Source organism: Scyliorhinus torazame, chromosome 4, assembly GCF_047496885.1.
Source record: "Scyliorhinus torazame isolate Kashiwa2021f chromosome 4, sScyTor2.1, whole genome shotgun sequence".
Taxonomy (NCBI): domain Eukaryota; kingdom Metazoa; phylum Chordata; class Chondrichthyes; order Carcharhiniformes; family Scyliorhinidae; genus Scyliorhinus; species Scyliorhinus torazame.
Window position 1 is genome coordinate 152,560,859 of NC_092710.1, and position 17,454 is coordinate 152,578,312.

The 17,454-nt window shown below is 45.9% G+C and overlaps 1 protein-coding gene across 5 annotated transcripts in view; it reads left to right on the forward strand.

Moving 5' to 3' along the window:
- Window positions 1-17,454, forward strand: part of LOC140410546 (V-type proton ATPase subunit C 1-A-like) — a 244,702-nt gene that overhangs the window by 166,460 nt on the left and 60,788 nt on the right. For 4 of the 5 annotated variants that reach the window (XM_072498776.1, XM_072498777.1, XM_072498780.1 and 1 more), the window contains 3 exons: window positions 750-842; window positions 8,416-8,509; window positions 12,284-12,381. In XM_072498776.1, coding sequence (XP_072354877.1) covers window positions 750-842; window positions 8,416-8,509; window positions 12,284-12,381 — 285 coding nt within the window. The remainder of the gene's footprint in view (window positions 1-749; window positions 843-8,415; window positions 8,510-12,283; window positions 12,382-17,454) is intronic. The other variant, XM_072498778.1, reaches the window with a different exon arrangement.

Below are 17,454 nucleotides of genomic sequence, written 5' to 3' on the forward strand. Positions count from 1 at the left end.
CGACCATGCTTCATACACACTTAACAAGTCATCCTTTTTATAAATCTTATCCATATAACGTAATAAACTCTCCAGGCCTTCTTCTGAATCTAACTCTTACAATTCCAGTTCAGAAAACACTTTGTTTCGGATTTTACTGTCATAAGGTAGAGAAAGAGTCAATGCCATACCTTGGTTTCTCTTTCCCAAGGCAGTTACTTTAGTCCACATAACTACTGCACTTCTCCATTGGTCGTACGATCCCCTTTCAGAAAATAAGGGGGGGGTGGTCATAGCCGGCCATCTTTATCCTAGGTTCAGCCATATATCTTTTTTTTTTCTTCTCACTCATTCCTTGGTTTGGTCTGGAAAAATTGTATCTTTCAACCCTTCACGTTTGCACAGCAACCATTCTCTGCTACCATTGATTAGATGTTTAGCTGCTGTTGTAAAAAGAGTCAAAGGTACTGCTCCTTTTACAAACACCTTTAGCTCACTTTAACAGACTGCACAAAACTATATATTCGCTTCACCTGACACAAAGGCCACCTGAAGCCTCTTTACATATCAGTGTCAATTAATGGATACTTAACATAAATGAGACAACTAATTGGAATATCTCTTAACCCATTACTTAACAACTGGTAGTGCATTTTCCCTCAGCACGGGCAACCTCTCAATTATGTGCGTATTCTTTTAAATAAACTATTTTCTGAAACTGTTAACTTGAATTTTTTTGAACTAAGATCATGATCTTTTCTGATGCACAGAATGATTATAGAAGACATAGAAGGAGCCCTCTTTACAGTAACTCTCTTCAAGAAAACTGTGGATGAGTTCAAAATCAGAGCCAGAGAAAACAAGTAAGTTTTGAATGTATTTTAAATTGTTCTATCAATGGTGATTTGATTTTTCTTTTGCATTTCAAGTTGGAATAAATGACTGATTACAGATTTGTGATTGAAAATATTAAAGGATTGATTTCACTTCTATAAACCCAGTAAGAATTTCTTGAATCATTTGATGCCTCAGTAGTCAATACATTTACTGGGTAATGGTATTGCACATACTAAAAAAATGAGCAACAATTTATTTTCTATATTCAGAAACAAACACATTCAGACACCAAGTGAGCTGTGAATTCAAAGTTGTAAGTCACCCAAGACAGAAAAAAATTAATCTGTTCTATCAGTTCTCCGCTTTGTCTGTGCTTTATGGAAATTTGCTACAAGTCAGAAAATAAGAAAAGATGCTAGTTGTATTTTCAGTTAATGTGTTATTTGTTTCAGCAAGACGCAATGAAATGGATAATTGCAATCAAATTAAAGCTGTAATTTAACTGTAGTCGCTATGGGCCGGAACATCACGCCTGTGGGATCTTTCGGTCCTGCTGATGGCACACTCCCGGTGGTGAGGGGCACATTCAATGGGAAACCCCATTGACAGCAGCGGGAGCAGAAGATCCCGCTGCCAACCAATGGTGGGCCGCCTTTGCCGCGGGTTGCACATAAAATCCCGTTCCCAGTGTTTCGTGCCAAGAACATAACCAACAAAGAAATGCATTAGGAATGTCAAAATTAAATGTAGACCTCTGATATGACAGAAAAAGCAATTACCAGTTTCCTGTGGTGTCTTGAACCCCATACTTTGAACATTGGCAGGTGACCAATGCAGAATAAAAATCTTCCATATAGTATTTGCCGTTGAACAACACCTAATGATTCCATTGTTGCATCAGTTTCTCTGCAGCATTCCTGAATATCTCCCTCGAACAACATCTAATAGAAAAACTGCTGCTTAACATTCTTTAATTACAGCAAGCAAAGTGATTTGCATATTTTGCTTTGAGCAACATTGCAACAAATTAATTGAGACTTAGCAAAGCACAGAATTTTCCAGTTTGGAAGCTAAGTGCAGTGGCGGACGGTTTCTGTGGCATATTTGCTGCTGGTCATAATGGCAGGAAATCGCGTCTAATTCTGCACTCGGAAAGTCATTAATCACGCACAGGTAAGTGTTTCGCCAAACCACATGGTGGGCCGGGAACTGATTCGGCCTCCCAGCCATCTCCTAATGGGGTCAAAGGTCCAGGTGTCATAGTTAAGCGCCACCTGAGCACACATATTTCACTCTCTCCGGCCCCAGCTGCCAACCAGAAAAAGTCTGCACCCCGCTTCTGCCACAATGCCTTCTAGGCTTTTATAAGGGCAGGTTGGCAGAATAGGGATGGCCTTTACCTCACGGGAGGCTCAAAGAAGCACACCATCCTCGCCACTCCACGTGGGAGGTCATAACATAGCAGGTCAGCCTTGCCTGCAACAGCACCTGCAACACGATCCAGTGCAGGAAGAGGATGAATGATCTGCCAGGGTAAGCCATCCTTCAACTCCCTGCAATATCAAACTCTCCACATGTACTCAAAGGGCTGCTCTTTTCAGGGATCTCATACGACATTAGCACATTAACAGGAGATACATACCACCACTGATTGTCTCACGGATACTTTCACATCATCAACCACCATCTCATCTATCATGTTGCTCACACTCCATCCTCAACCCCTTGTGGAGAGGGCTCACCACAGACTTGGAGCATGCATTTTTCTCCAACTTCTCATCTCATTCCTTACTATTTTCTTCATGCAGTCCAAGCTAGCCCTTAACAGAAGGGAAAGACACCAGACTGGATGATGGACGGTCAACATCGTACCCCTCCCTAAATCAGAGGAGGATTCCACTGAGCTGTCTGGGGAGGACAGTAGTCACTCCTGTAGGGAAGGGGAGATTGGCTTATTCCAGGATCTTAGTATGGATGAAACCTCCATGGGTTCATCACACTTTGACATTCACAATGAGTGGCATGAAGTCTCTATTATGCCTGCTCGTGAACTAAAACCATCTTCTCTCATAGGTATCAGCAGATCTCGGCACAGGCCAACATAAACCCCAGCCCTGGGACTACCACTGAGCAAGAAACAAAGGAAAGTATTGAAGAGGAAACATAGAGATATAGAAAATAGAAGCAGGATGAGGCATGAGATCCTTTGAGCCTGCTCCACCATTCGTTATAATCATGGCTAATCATCAAGTTCAATACCCTGATCACTATTTTCACCTGAACCCTCCACCAATCCAGAACATACACCTCGGGGAGGAGGTTATAGTTCTAGATTAGGCTCAGGGTCACTTACTGGTGAACACCTCACTGACAATAGCCAGAGACAGCGAAAGCCCAGGTTTCTGAAACTCAGAGAACTGCTGGAGATCAGCCAACCACTGAGTTTGAGTTAGATGATGAACCTCTGAGAGAGTCCGCCAACATAATGCTGGAGATGCAGTGACAGGTGGCAGGATAATAGGCAGAGATGCAGCTGTCACTCAGCAGACTAGAGTGAAGAATGGAGAAATCTGCCTGCATTCCATTTGATGTTGTGGCTCTGACATGTGGGGCCCTGAGGTCACCGTGGGAAGTTGGCAACCACCATGGTGACCTTCGACAGGCTGGTTTTGCTGGATTTGCGCTTGGTCCTGGACACTTTGGCCACACAAACTGGTGGGAACCATCAGTGGCTGGACGATGTGAGGGACAGGCACCTTGATCTCCCTCCGGGTGCCCCTTCTCCTTAAGGAGTCAAGGAAGGGCCCTCGAGCACCCACATGCCATCCCTAGACTTTACATCTCAATCCCACAGAAGTTGGAAAAGGTTTGAATGAGATGCGCAACCTGACCTAACTCATTGCTCTAATCTCCGATGTGATATACTGATTATCAAGAACTGGCTCACGATTAACGACTGGATGCTCTTTGGTCCTTTATGCAAGCCAATTGTGGAAATTACATGAAAGTCTTTCATTATGGGATGCCACAAATGCAGCACCTCCACCTCCTTAATGGTTGCCCTCATTTCCAAATTGTGTTGAATGTGTTAATGTTGAAATGCGGCGACAGTGATGTTAAGCCAGTGACTCTGATATTTCCCTGATATAGCGAGACAAAAGGCCAGCGTCTCCTGCTGTTCTTCCTTTCTCTCAACTCTGACTCAATTTCAATCCTGTGTCTCCAACAACTTAGATGCCCAGAAAGGGTCCCTTAGTCCAACAGTTCGCTCCTCCCACACCCCTCTTTCCACACTGTCTCAGACCCCTCTCATGCACATTGGCTTCTACTTTACAAAAAAATTCAGTGTATCCAATTCATTTTTCCCAATTAAGGGGCAATTTAGCGTGGCCAATTTACCTACCTTTTTGGGTTGTGGGGGCGAAACCCACACAGATACGGGGAGAATGTGCAAACTCCACATGGACAGTGACCAGGGGCCGGATTCGAACCCAAGTCCTCGGCGCTGCAAGGCAGCAGTGCTAACCATTGCACCACTGTGCTGACCTGGCTTCTACTTTTGATTTGATGCGCCATTCGTTCAAGAGTCGAAGATGGTGGTTCTCCATTGTTACTTCAAGACCAACTTCAACACTGCGTCTCTCAATGTTTGCATCCCAGATAATTACCCGGATCCTCATGATGTGAAGGAAAAGCTCCCTCCTGTTAATTTCCAGCCTCACCAGTAAAACTGGATCCAAATATTGTTGTGGTCAACATTCCAATGCTCCCCCTTGAGCCCATCACAGTTGACGTGCCCATGCCCTATGTGGACCTTATCCATTTCCATTTGGAGGCCATGTGCACTCACTTCAGAAGAGGCCCTGCAGGAGAACTTCCAATATCTCCCCCCCTGTTTTATTATCTTATCCCCACTTACATACTGTAGTTGCGTCTCATAATCATTACAATTCCACCTGAATACCAGTACGAGCCAGATATCCAATGGACACCGATTGTGAAAATGTCCTGCAAAACAAGCTGTGCAATATCCCAACTGAGCACACAGCTCTTGCTCCTCCATAGAGCGGGACTTCAATGTACGTGCTGTGCATAGCCTTGTAGCATGGATCACTGCATAACAGGACTGTCTTTACTCTGTCACTCGTGACTGTGAGGTCCAGAGAGCCCAAGGACTGTCTACTCTCTCAGTCCTGATTGTGTGTATCAACTTTCTCAGTCCAGACGTGTGTCTCTACTCTCTCACCCTGACCGTGAGCCCAGGAATGCTTCTGCTTCTATCACTCTGACCTGTTGGCCCCAAACTGAGAACTTTGACTTTCAATAAGTTCCTCATTGTCCTCATGACTGCTCACTAAACTGTCTCCTTGCCCTCCCTCAAATGAGTCTTTGTGCGACCCATCCCTCTCGTGCGCAGTACTGTGGCAGGTAGGATGTGAAAGTTACACTTATCTCAAAGTTGCAAGTGAAGTGAGGTCTGACCACTGCACACCATTCTTTTCCAAACTAGAATCAGACTGGTATGAATTCTTGTTGGCATATCACAGGATTGGAAAGTGCCACATAATTCTGGTGAGTAGCATTCATGAGATTGTAAACAGCAGGAAACCCAAATCACCACTAAAGAGTTGTCGGAGGAATTGCATACTGTTTTCACGCCAGCGGAAATCCGGGGCGGGATTCTCTGTCGGCCGAAGCTGGAATTGCGAAACGAGATTGGGCGGAAAATCGGCCGTGACGTCAAAATCGTAGCCGATGCCGGGCTCACGCTAGAATGCCATGCTCCGAAGCCTCGACAGCGGCGTCAATGCATTCTACTCTGCACAGTAAACGCTATTCGCATATCATTAGCGGGCCTGACCCAGTATTCTCCGGGGCTTCCGCTATGGGAGGAATTCCCTACGGCGAGGTTCACTTGTGGTTTCAAAAATCGGGAAACAGCCAATGGAAGGGTTGTCTCTGCATTCATCGCCCAATTAGTGAATGCGGGCGGGCTGCAGAGGTGGAGTTGCAGACAGTGTGGTTAAGTATAGAGAATTCCTCACTGTGTGAGACCAAGCAGAAGGAATGTCAGTGAAGCACAGCATCTACGATCAGCGTCAGAGGATTGACTGCAACCTCATGAGGCCCATAGAGATCAGTTTCATCCAGGAATCCCACATTCTGTGGCAAGGCTGTGAGTTGGGAATGCAGCAGCCTTGATGGTTTCTGCTGGAAGCATTTAAATATTTTCATCTGTAACGCAGCCTCCAAGTCCACTGTGCAGCTTCCTCCTTTACTTGCTGGGACACAGACACGGTGGAGGAGCCTGCTGAATGCTGGAATGATGCTGCGCTCCTACAATTAGTGCGATCAAGTGGTTCCTTAACTGGATTGATAACCGCCAGGCAGGAAAACTTCACATCCATGAGGCTGCCTCAGGAAAAATTGCAAGGGGGCAACAATCCATCAGGTAACCTGTATGCCATCCGCCAATGGGCATTTGTCTCCCTGCTCATCTCCAAAACAGCCACTGACATTCTGGGACAACTCCCCTCACTGAATCAAAAACAAGAAATGCTGGATAATCTTAGCACCTGTGGAGAGAGAACAGAGCTCACGTTTCGAGTCTGGATGACTCTTTGTCAAAGCTGACCTGCTCCTCACAGTGAGGTTTTCCAGCAGTTTCTGTTTTTGTTTCAGATTCCAGCATCCATGGTAATTTGTTTTTATTCCTCACTGAATCTACGGAAAGACTAAAGGAATTCCCTTGGCAGAATTCTTCCCAGCATTTATCCAGTCGAAACGCTCTTTAGGTGAAAGATTCCATGAAGAGGTCCAGCATGTCAAGACTTCTCAGAAACACAAACATTGAGGAACTCAATGCTTAAGGAGTTTCCTGGGATACCTTCTTTGAAAAGACAACAGGATGAAATTTTAACTTTACTGCCCGTGGGGTAATCTGATGGAGAGAATTTCCCACTTTTTATGTTAATGGTTCTCAAACTATTTTTTGATTGAATTTTCAAATGGATCAGTAATCATGAAAATTCATTCATGCTACGCTATATAGTATTCATAATGTGAAGGCTGCAAAAGGGCAGAGTATTACAGGGAACCAATCTGCTCAATGCCAGCCCACCTGCAGCCATAACGCCTTGCATGACGATTAAATGGGCAGCCTGTTGAACTGTCGCCCCTCACTGGGGAGGACATTCCGCATCCAGGAGTTGCTGGCCAATCTAGTTGGCTGGAAGCTTAAAACCAGGGCTAACCATTCCCACCTGACTGTCCACGTCAACCTTTTTATTTTGTGGGTAGCATATTATCAGGATTAATTGGCTTGATTACAAGCTTAATAGGTCTTTGATTATTTATTTAAATTTGGTAGATAAGCTGCTGATTTTGTTGGGTGTCCACCCCCCATATTATGGGGGTGACCTTGGGGGTGGGCAGGAAGGTGATGGGATGGGCAGGAAGGTGGTGGATGTGATGTTCTTTGTTTGTTTAAATTAATATCATTAAGGATGTAGTGTTGCAACAAAGAATATGCAGACTTTGTACTAAATCAAAGTCAATTTATTTACACTACTGCAAATTGTGAATTCTTAAGTATGCAGAAAAAACTAAGTATTAGAGCAATAACTACAATACACAGAGCTACTGAAAAACACCCCGGTCTCCAACCCTCTCTTCTAACTCTCTCCAAGGTCACGCGGACCACTGTGCGGGTTGTCAGATGTGCTCTTACTCCATCTAGTGACTGGATGCTGTAATTACATGATCATTCATATATACAAAGATGATATACTAGATATCATTACAGTGGGCACCCACCCTATGTGTGCACCTTGGTGAACACACACCCATTGGGGCACGTAAAAAGTGTTTTAATAATGTTTTAAGAGAATAGGTATTTCGTTATAGATATCAGTCTCACGCTTCACAGTCTGTTCATCCTGTGTGATTTTAAAAATTATACATGTAAATCATTCTATATAAAGGCCAACATTTTGTATTTTTCAAAGGTAGATAGATGGAAACTACCCCCAAACTACACAGTACTCTTCCTGGTAAAGCAGTGGCCCTATAAACTTCTGAGAGACTGGCTGAAGGATGGGCTGAGACTCGTTGGACAGTTTTGGCATCTACTTGAGCGACAGTGCACAAGTGCAAGAGGCTGCAGGCATCTTTATCTTTTGCCATATCACTCTGCATGGGGTCTTTAACTAAAAGCTCAGTGTCTTAAGCAGTGGCAGGCAACCCTGAGTGGGTACCTGCTGGCAAGGTGATACCCAAGTCTAGTGCTCTGGGCAGTCACCCATTTATCCGATTGGTCCTGCTTGGTAAGCAGGCCCATTTTTCCACAGGCCCCCTGTAAAACCTGTATGGAGTCCAGTTTGAGAGCCGCTAATTATTTCATCTGCTGGATTTTCATTCCAGTGATTCCAATGGAATGATAATTGGCTGGATTCTGTAATGGGAAGACAACTCACCCTGCCAGATTACAGCCCAGGTGGTGGAGATACAAATCTACCTCCCATTCCTTTCATAACTAAATTGTTAAATGAATTCAGATACAAGCAGCAGCAGAATTTTAAAAGAATTGTTCTCTGCTAGATTTATAGTACGTGAATTTAGCTACAGTGAAGAGGAATTGCATGCCGAGAAGGAGGAAATGACACGGCTAAGTGCAGACAAGAAACAACAGTATGTGAGTACTTGACTCATGTCAGGAAATCAGATTTTCAGAACTTGATAAGCAGCTAATTTATTTAAAATGTGCTTTTGGTGGGTTTAGAAAATTGTTTTTATTTAAAATACTGTCCAGGATATATAGTTACACAGTAGCTATAATCGATGCAATGGTATATTACAATTCATAAAACATGATGTGATAATTTAAAGTTAATTTCACCAAATTCTAATAAAGCAATATGATTCCCAGTATCCTTCGCATCTGCAATTTTGCAGAGAGGAAGATTAGCCGAGAATAAAAGTAAAAGTTGCCATAGTCCCAGATGACCATAGGCTGCTTTCCCCTTTGAGGGGGAGAGCTAACTGGTGGTGATTTAACCTGAGGATCACCACACCTCAGGCAAGGCGCAAGGTTGAGAAGGCGGGGACTTCGTGAATAATTTCAGCCAGCCCAGGAATTGAACCCGCTGTCCAGCCAACTGAGCTAAACAGGCCCTCGGCAGAAAATACACAGAGATGGTGTCAAGCTCAAACAGAGTTCAATTGAAATATGGATTAATTTGGATTCCAGAAAAGTCATTCAAATTCATGATAAGTTTATTATGGACAATATGGATAAATATTTATGTTTCTTTGGCAGTCAACATTCAACTCCATGATAGAGTAGAGATTTTGATTGGTTGTGGAAAGGAATAGGATTGATTACCCAAATAACTTTTCTTGTTGCATAATTTTTAAAATGTTAGTAAGGTCCACAATTTGGATCCCAATCTGAAGGCAAACGGATGCATTTTTGCATGTGTTACACAAGTATCAGAATGCATGGGGGGAGGTGATGGTGTAGTGATATTGTCACTGGATTAGTAATCCAGAGACCCAGGGGACGCTGGTTCAAATCCCACCACAGCAGGTGGTGGAATAACCTAGACAAACATGAAGCAATGGCTTCCATTGTCGATTGTCAAAAAGACCCATCTTTATCATTTGCCATCCTTACCTGGTTTGGCCTACACGTGATTCCAGATCCACAGCAATATGGTTGACTTATAAATGCTCTCTGAAATGGCCTAGCAAGTCGTTCAGTTCAAGGGAAATTTGGGATGACCAGTGATGTCCACATCCCATGAATGAATAAAAATAGCACAGGCAAATTACCAATGAAACTGTATTTCTCCCTCTCACTGAGGTCAAATATATAACTTGTTTACATTGTTGATTCAATCGGGATTGATCAAACGTTTTTGCTGAACAACATGGAACTGGAAACATCACCAGGACATTCTGCTGGAGTACTCCCAATCTCACGCCACGAACGGCCAGTTTTTGTCAGTGATCTCCCAGTGAAGTTCTGGCAGAAGATTGGAAGAGCCATTTGCCCCTTAGACGACCAAAATATATAAATGCTTTCAGCAAAGAAAAATCAGTAGTTAAACATCTTGCTGATAATCCACCAGACATAGAAATCAAAAGCATTTTTAAAAATTCATTAAAATATAATTTTGCAGGGACCCAAAAGACCAGGGCAAATCAGGCCTATACTATTGGGTTATTTTCTCCTCAACTCCTAGTGATTTTCGCTCTGCCCTTAATACTGCCAAACTCTTCCCCTGCCATGGTCCAAACTCCTTCCCTCAAGACCTTGTGGATTTCAGGCCACATGACCATCTTTAGGCTCAGACCTAGATAACAATAATTTACTTTGGCTATCTGTTAGTGAAATTCAAAGCATGGAAGGTCCATACTGTGATTATCTCTCTCAGCAAACACCCAGAGATGCTGAAACCAGAGAACTTTTCTAATTTTCAGCCACCGCCATTATGATGTCACCTGCTCTGGGCTGATCCTCATTTATACATTTTTGATTGATCTGGTAAAGTAAATAGGATTTACAACATTTCAGGATTTGCTGAATTCTTTTAGACAAATTTAGCTCTAATTCCCAAAACAAAAACATCTCCTTGGAATGCCCTTCTTTGCAAGCATTGCAGAGCTCACATCTCTAGTTCCTGAGGTAAGTAAGCCCACCTGTTGTTTTATGACTTTACTTTTATAGCTGTTAACCTCTTTAAGTCAACGTGGCCTCTAACCTTTTGAGGGTTATAGACTCCAAGCTTGCTTAATTGCATTTGTCCCGTTTTCTAAGGTTGAACTTTAATGCTTAAAATTACAAGTTGTATTCCAGAACTAAAAATATATCCCAAAATACATGAACCACAAACCGGGGGCAGTTTAGCTCACTTGACTGGATAGCTGGTTTGTGATGCAGAACATGGCCAACAATGAAGGTTCAATTCCTGTACTGGCCGAGGTTGCGAACAGTGAACTGACTGGTTTAATTATTTCAGACGTTTACCAGGAAGAGGGATGAAGTCCGTAGCTAGGAAAGCAAATTTGGAGTGGTGACTGAAAACCATGGCTGAGGGCCTCCCATCATTTGGGCAGCACGGTAGCACAAGTGAATAGCACTGTGGCTTCACAGCACCAGGGTCCCAGGTTCGATTCCCCGCTGGATCACTGTCTGTGCGGTGTCTGCACGTTCTCCCTGTGTCTGCGTCGGTTTCCTCCGGGTGCTCCGGTTTCCTCCCACAGTCCAAAGATGTGCAGGGTAGGTGGATTGGCCATGCTAAATTGCCCTTAGTGACCAAAAAGGTTAGGAGGGGTTAATGGGTTACAGGGATAGGGTGGAAGTGAGGGCTTAAGTGGGTTGGTGCAGACTCGATGGGTCAAATGGCCTCCTTCTGCACTGTATGTTCTATGTTCTATCAAAATAGAGCAAGCAGTGGGGGAATTCCAACACGTTACTGCTAGTTCTATACTGCATGTTAAAGCAGGTGCTCTAACAGCAGAAAGCATCATGCTGCATCTTGCACTCCGGATCCTTTGAAGGCAACAACAATTGTTGTTCAGTAGATCTGACAATAACAGCAAATATAGTTGATGGCACCTTTTGCAAACCAGATTGGTGGTTACAAATCATGTTGGATTCCTTTTCCATGCAATATTGCATTAAACTGGAGATGTTGTTGGAACAGATATGTGTTTGCCTGATGAACGAGTGTAATTACTCATCAAATTTACATACATATCTATTCCAACCAGCCTTGAGAACTGGAATTTTTCCATGTACGAATTATTTGCCAGTGAGGTATTTTCACCTCTGCAGATCTGTGTGTGTGACAACCAGCAGGTGGCTATCGTGCACCTCATCACTTGTTTGTAATCACTCTATTCAGTCCTCTTCTTCCAAACGTATCAAATGAGGGAATTGGGACCAGTAATAGGACAATTGTTATAAAGGCATTACACCAGAATAAAATGGTGCAGAAATCATATTGAAAGTGTTGAATAAATCTTTTTAGTCTGTGTTGTCAACCTGTTTTACAAATTACCAGAAAAACACATCATGCACAAAGACGTAATGAATCTCCATACTTTTTCTGGTTCATTGTTCCCAGTAAACTGATCCATGTGGAAAATTGAGGACATGTTATTAGCCCCTACATGTATAATTCAAAATAAAAATATATAAGGGGCAGGATTTACCGGCTGTTCACGCCAGCGAGAAATTCCCGCTCCCACGCCAGCGCATGGCGGGGCGGGTAGATCCCGCTGGCCGCCGCTTCCCCCGCCAAAAATCACATGACGGGATAGTCGGTAAATCCTGCCCAAAATGTCTTAAATAAAGGTAGCACATAGATATTAAAAATGAATTCAGAAAATATGCATTTACTTTTAACTAAATATGCCTAACTAAATTTATTATTTAATCTTATATGATGTTCATTTCCAGGGTCCTTTGCTGCGTTGGCTAAAAGTTAATTTTAGCGAAGCATATATTGCCTGGATTCACATAAAAGCTTTAAGGGTTTTTGTTGAATCTGTACTTAGGTACGTAATATTTGTTTTATTCTACAAATCACTGAATGCATTTCCATTTAGACATTATTACCAAAGCCTAGAAATTAATTACACTGTTGACATGTAATTGAACAATTATTTTTTCAATGTCATTTCCGGAGCCCAGAGTGTTGGTTTCAAAAGGTGCTAAATTGTTGTGAGGTTCCTTATGTGGATGCTAGGATTTTGCCAAGATTCTAGTGCCGAAGTTGGGGGAGTGCCTCTCTCAGGTTATTGGGGAGGATCAGACGGGGTTTGTGAAGGGTAGATGTTTGTCATCTAATGTGCGGCACCTGTTAATTGTTTTGTTGTCTGGGTCGGAAGAGAGGGAGCAGGAGGATATTGTAGCATTGGATGCCGAGGAGGCTTTTGATAGGGCTGAATGGGGATATTTGTTTGTAGTACTGGAACGGTTTGGGTTAGGGCCTTGGGTCGTGGGTTTGGTTGTCATATAAGGCACCTAAGACTAGTTAGTGTCTGTACAAATAATGTGAGATCGGGATATTTTCAGCTGCACAGGGTAACGAGGCAGGGGTGCCCTATGTCCCCCCTCTTGTTTGCATTGGCGATAGAACCTTAGGCCATGCCCCGAGGGCCTCGGATAGGTGGAGAGGAATAATGATGGGGGTGGAACACAGGGTATCCTTATATGCTGATGATCTTCTCCTGTGTGTGACAGACCCGATCAGCGCAATGTGTGATATCATGGCACTATCAAAGTGTTTTGGGGCACTTTCAGGGTAAAAATTGGAAGAAAAGTGAATGTTTTCTGGTCACTCCACCGGGTGTTGCCGTGCCATTCAACGGGTTCTCATTTTAGGTATTTGAGGGTGCAAGTAGCTTTGGAATGATCCCGGCTTTGTAAGTTGAATTTTGCAAGCTTGGTGAGTAGGGTCAAGGCCGACTCGCAGAGGTGGGATAGTCTCCCTCTGTCCTTGGTGGGCAGAAGTCAGTGGGTGAAGGTAAACGTTTTACCACGGTTTCTGTATTTGTTCCAATGTTTGCAGGTTTATAGTTGAGAGGTTGATTTTGTCTTTTATTGGGCCGGGTGAAGTCGGATTTGGATGACGGTCCTTCAGGCGTTGTCGAGCTTGATATATTATTACTGGGCAGCGAATGCGGAGAAGGTGCTGGGGTGGTGTGGAGATCCTGAGGCTGTATAGGTGCGCATGGAGTTGGTTTCCTGTAGTGGGTTGCGGTTGAGGACATTAGTGACGGCCTTGATTCCGTTTTCTCCAAGGAAATATTCAGCGAACCTGGTGGTGGTCTCCACGTTGAAGATATGGGCAGCACGGTAGCACAGTGTTTAGCATTATGGCTTCACAGCGCCAGGGTCCCAGGTCTGATTCCCAGCTTAGGTCATTGTCTGTGCGGAGTCTGCATGTTCTTCCTGTGTCTGCATGGGTTAGCTCCGTGTGCTCTGGTTTCCTTCCACAAGTCCCGGTAGAAGTGCTGTTAAGGTAATTTGGGCATTCTGAATTCTCCCTTTGTGTACCCGGGATGTGGCGACTTGGGGCTTTTCACAGTACCTTCATTGCAGTGTTAATGTAAGCCTACTTGTCACAATAAAAATTATTATTATTATAATTTCAGCAGCACTTTAAATCGGGGGCGGTTTCGCAGCTGGTGCCGATTTGTGAGGACCTATATTTGAGCCGGTGAGGTTGGATGTCAGGTTTAGGGGATGGGAGGAGAAGGGGGAAGAAGGAATGAAAGAATTGTTTTTGTAGCTTGGAGTTGTCAGAGAAATTTGGGCTTTTGCAGTTGAGGGATTTATACGTGCGCAATTTTGCGAAAAAGATTTGTCTGACATTCCCTTGGTGCCGCCATTCTCATTGCTGGAGAGGGTTTTGTTGCTTGCAGAGATGGAGGAGGGGAGTACCTCAGGGATATATCTAAGGATTATGGCGGAGGATGCAATTTCGGTGGGGGGACTAAGGCCAAGTGGGAGGAGGAATTGGGGTTGGAATTGAAGAGCGGGGTGGATGGAGGGTGACTGTCTTCCTCTGCAAGTTTGGGTTAATACAGCTAAAGGTAGTGCATCGGACTCATTTAACTAGATCTAGGATAAGTAGGTTGCGGGAGTGGGGGATCAGTGAGAGCATTCTGGGAGGGTCTGACTAACCATTACACATGTTCTGATCATATCCTAAGCTCGTGAGGTTCTAGGTCTCCTTCTTTAACATCATGTCAGCGATTCTGCAAATTAAACTGAAGCCCTGTCCCTTGGTGACTGTATTTGTGGTGTCAGACCTTCCGGCGCTGCGGGCGGGGACTGATGTTCTGGCCTTCACCTCGCTGACTGCTCGAAGGCGGGTGCTGCTGGGGTGGAGGTCAGCTTCTCCGTCCAGTGCCTCAGTATGGCTGGGGGGGGGAATCTTATGGAGTATTTATACCCGAGAAGTCAATTCCACCATGAGGGGGTAATTGAGGGGTTCTACCTGAGATGGCAGCCTTTTATTCTGTACTTTAAAGAGCTGGTTAATTGCTAAGGGGGGGAGTGGGGTAGACGGCTTTTTGTTGGGGGGCTTTTTGCTTTGGGGGATTGAGGGGTGATTTGTGATTTTTCTTTAATTGTTTTATTGTTATGAATAAAATATTGACTAAAATATTTTTTTTAATATTGTTGTGAGGTGCCAGTTGAGTGCAACAGCAAGAAGGTCATGCATGAATTCATTGTCCGATCTACCGGCTGCACTGTGCCTGAACTGGAGACCCCAGCTGGGCGCTGTCCCATACTGATTCAAACAAACGGACCAGGCGGAACGGCACCCAAGGGTCTGTGGCCATCAGAGGCCCCTGGGTGGTCAGGGACAGGACAGGGTGGCTTCCTGGCCCTCCACCTTGAATGCAGGCATCTTGGCTGCCAGGCTGACACCTTGGCAGTGCCGGGGTGCCCAAGTGCCAGGTTAGCACTGCCATGGATCAGGACCTAAGGAGGGACATGTCATGAAAGGAGGGTGGAGGGAGGGTATGAAGTGTGGGGCGATGTAGGGTGGGTATGAAGGGGCCTCCGGAAGGTTGATTGGGGGTATCATAGTGGGGTATCATCACTTGGGCTGGAGGCTGTGGGGTAATGCCCATGTGTGTGGGGTCTCACAAACCCACTTAGAGATTGGGGCACCTTTAAAAATGGTGGCCCGATCTGTAAGGAGTTGGTCTGTCCAGCAATTTCAGCTCCCTAGTGATGAAAATAATTCTGGGTGAGATCTACTGGCTGTGTTGCGTCCGAAAAGCAGTGGGGCGCAGCCGGTAAATGCTGGGAGATTCCACTTTTTGGGATCTCCCCAGCTCGCCACGCCTCGTGAGATCTAATGCAATCTTGCGAGACGTCGCAGTGTAAATATCTAGTAGTCTCACTCTAAAATGTATTCCCGAGATCTAACCAAGGCGTGAGACCTAACCCCCTCGCCTTGGCGGGCGAGCGCCGTTCAGTGCTGGTCTCCACAAATGTGGACCAGATGGAACAGCACTTGTGGGGGTCCCCCAAGAGATCGGAGGTCCCCAAGTTCTTGCCCTCTGTGCAGGGTGGCACCCCGACACTGCCAGTCTGGAAATTACAACTGTGTGCTAGCCTGGAACTGCCAAGCTACCATTTTTCGTGTGGCGGGGACTGGGCCTGGAGTGCCTTGAGCGGGTGCGGAGGGCAGAGCTGAGGACCTCTTATAGGTGAGTTGGGCTGGGGGGAGATTCAAGAGTTGCATTGGGGGGAGGGGGCTCGAGAGATTAGGATACCATTTAAAAATGGGGTCCCGATCTCTCCCTGCACTGAGGAGTTCCAGGGAGTGGAGCTCCTCAGTACAGAAAACGGGACTAAGTGCAGTCTCGGTCATGCATTCCCTTCTGAGGTCCCCAATCTACCCAGATGGCCGTTCGATAGTGTTGTGTTTCTCAGTGCTCCAAGCGCCAGGGAACAACTGGCTAAACACTCGCGATAGGACTCTGTTCCCATTTGGATAGAACGCGCCCTCTAAGTGTGGGCTTGACCAGGGAGAAATTCCCAGCAAACCCTGCCACAAATGATACTTCAGGCCCGATTTAATGACCCCCAATCTAACCCCCCCAACCCCCTCCTCCTGTGCCTGCCCCGGTGCTCGGAGGAGGGGTGTGGGGGTGGCAGCTTCGGTTGGGGTGGGCTGCCATCGGTGGGGCGTGGGGGGGAGGGGGAGGAGGGCTTGGACGCGAAAGACGGGGGAGATGGGTGTCTCAGCACCCAGGACTCTGCCATGTCAACCCCTGGATCATGTGGTCCCGATCCGGAGGCAGCCCCAGTCCCAGCCTGCCTGACCCACCAACCAGCCACAACTCCCACTGACCGCGGAGGCCTCTGGCCACACGGCTGAAGGCTACAGCTAATTGGGAATTGGCAATTGTAGTGAGCACTTCACACATCCCAAGTGGATTCCCATGGGTGGGCAGGCCATATAGCATGTGGGGGTTATTGCCTAGCATCCCAATCAGACCGTGATGCCTGAATACTGTGCCTGACCACTGCGGGAGGCAACACCACGGATGCTGTGGCCAACATCCGTACACCCAGGGGCTGGGCCCCGGCGACTAGAGGGTGGGTGTGTGTACCGGGGAGGTAACATTATGTGCAGGTGTCTGGGGTTCAGGGTGTGGGATCGGGTCAGCAGAAGTCTCCGCTGCAGCCGGGGGTGCTTGGGCAGGGTGTGCCCAATGGGGGTTGTTCGGGGGGGGTGTGGAATGGAGGGTACTGGGGTGGATTGTCAGTTTCACACCCCCTCCAATTCCTTACCGATAGTACACCGGGTGGATGATACCTTGGGCCCCGCAGAAGCTGCCCCAGTGTTGCTGCTGGCAGGTCAGGCAGCCAGATGCCGGAGAGGCAGTGGCAGCATCGTCAACAGAGGCACGAGGCGGCGGTCTTTGTGTAGAGCCCCGCCCAACCACTTGAGAACCCTGCTGCCCATCAGGCTAGGGAGGGACCCAGGGGGTGAGGCCCACGACAGCCCAAGGTGTACAGGCTTCTCTGGTCTTTTGAACAAATGATGGACAGCGTGTGCCGCAGGAGGCTCCGCCTCAACAAGGAGACTTGGCACC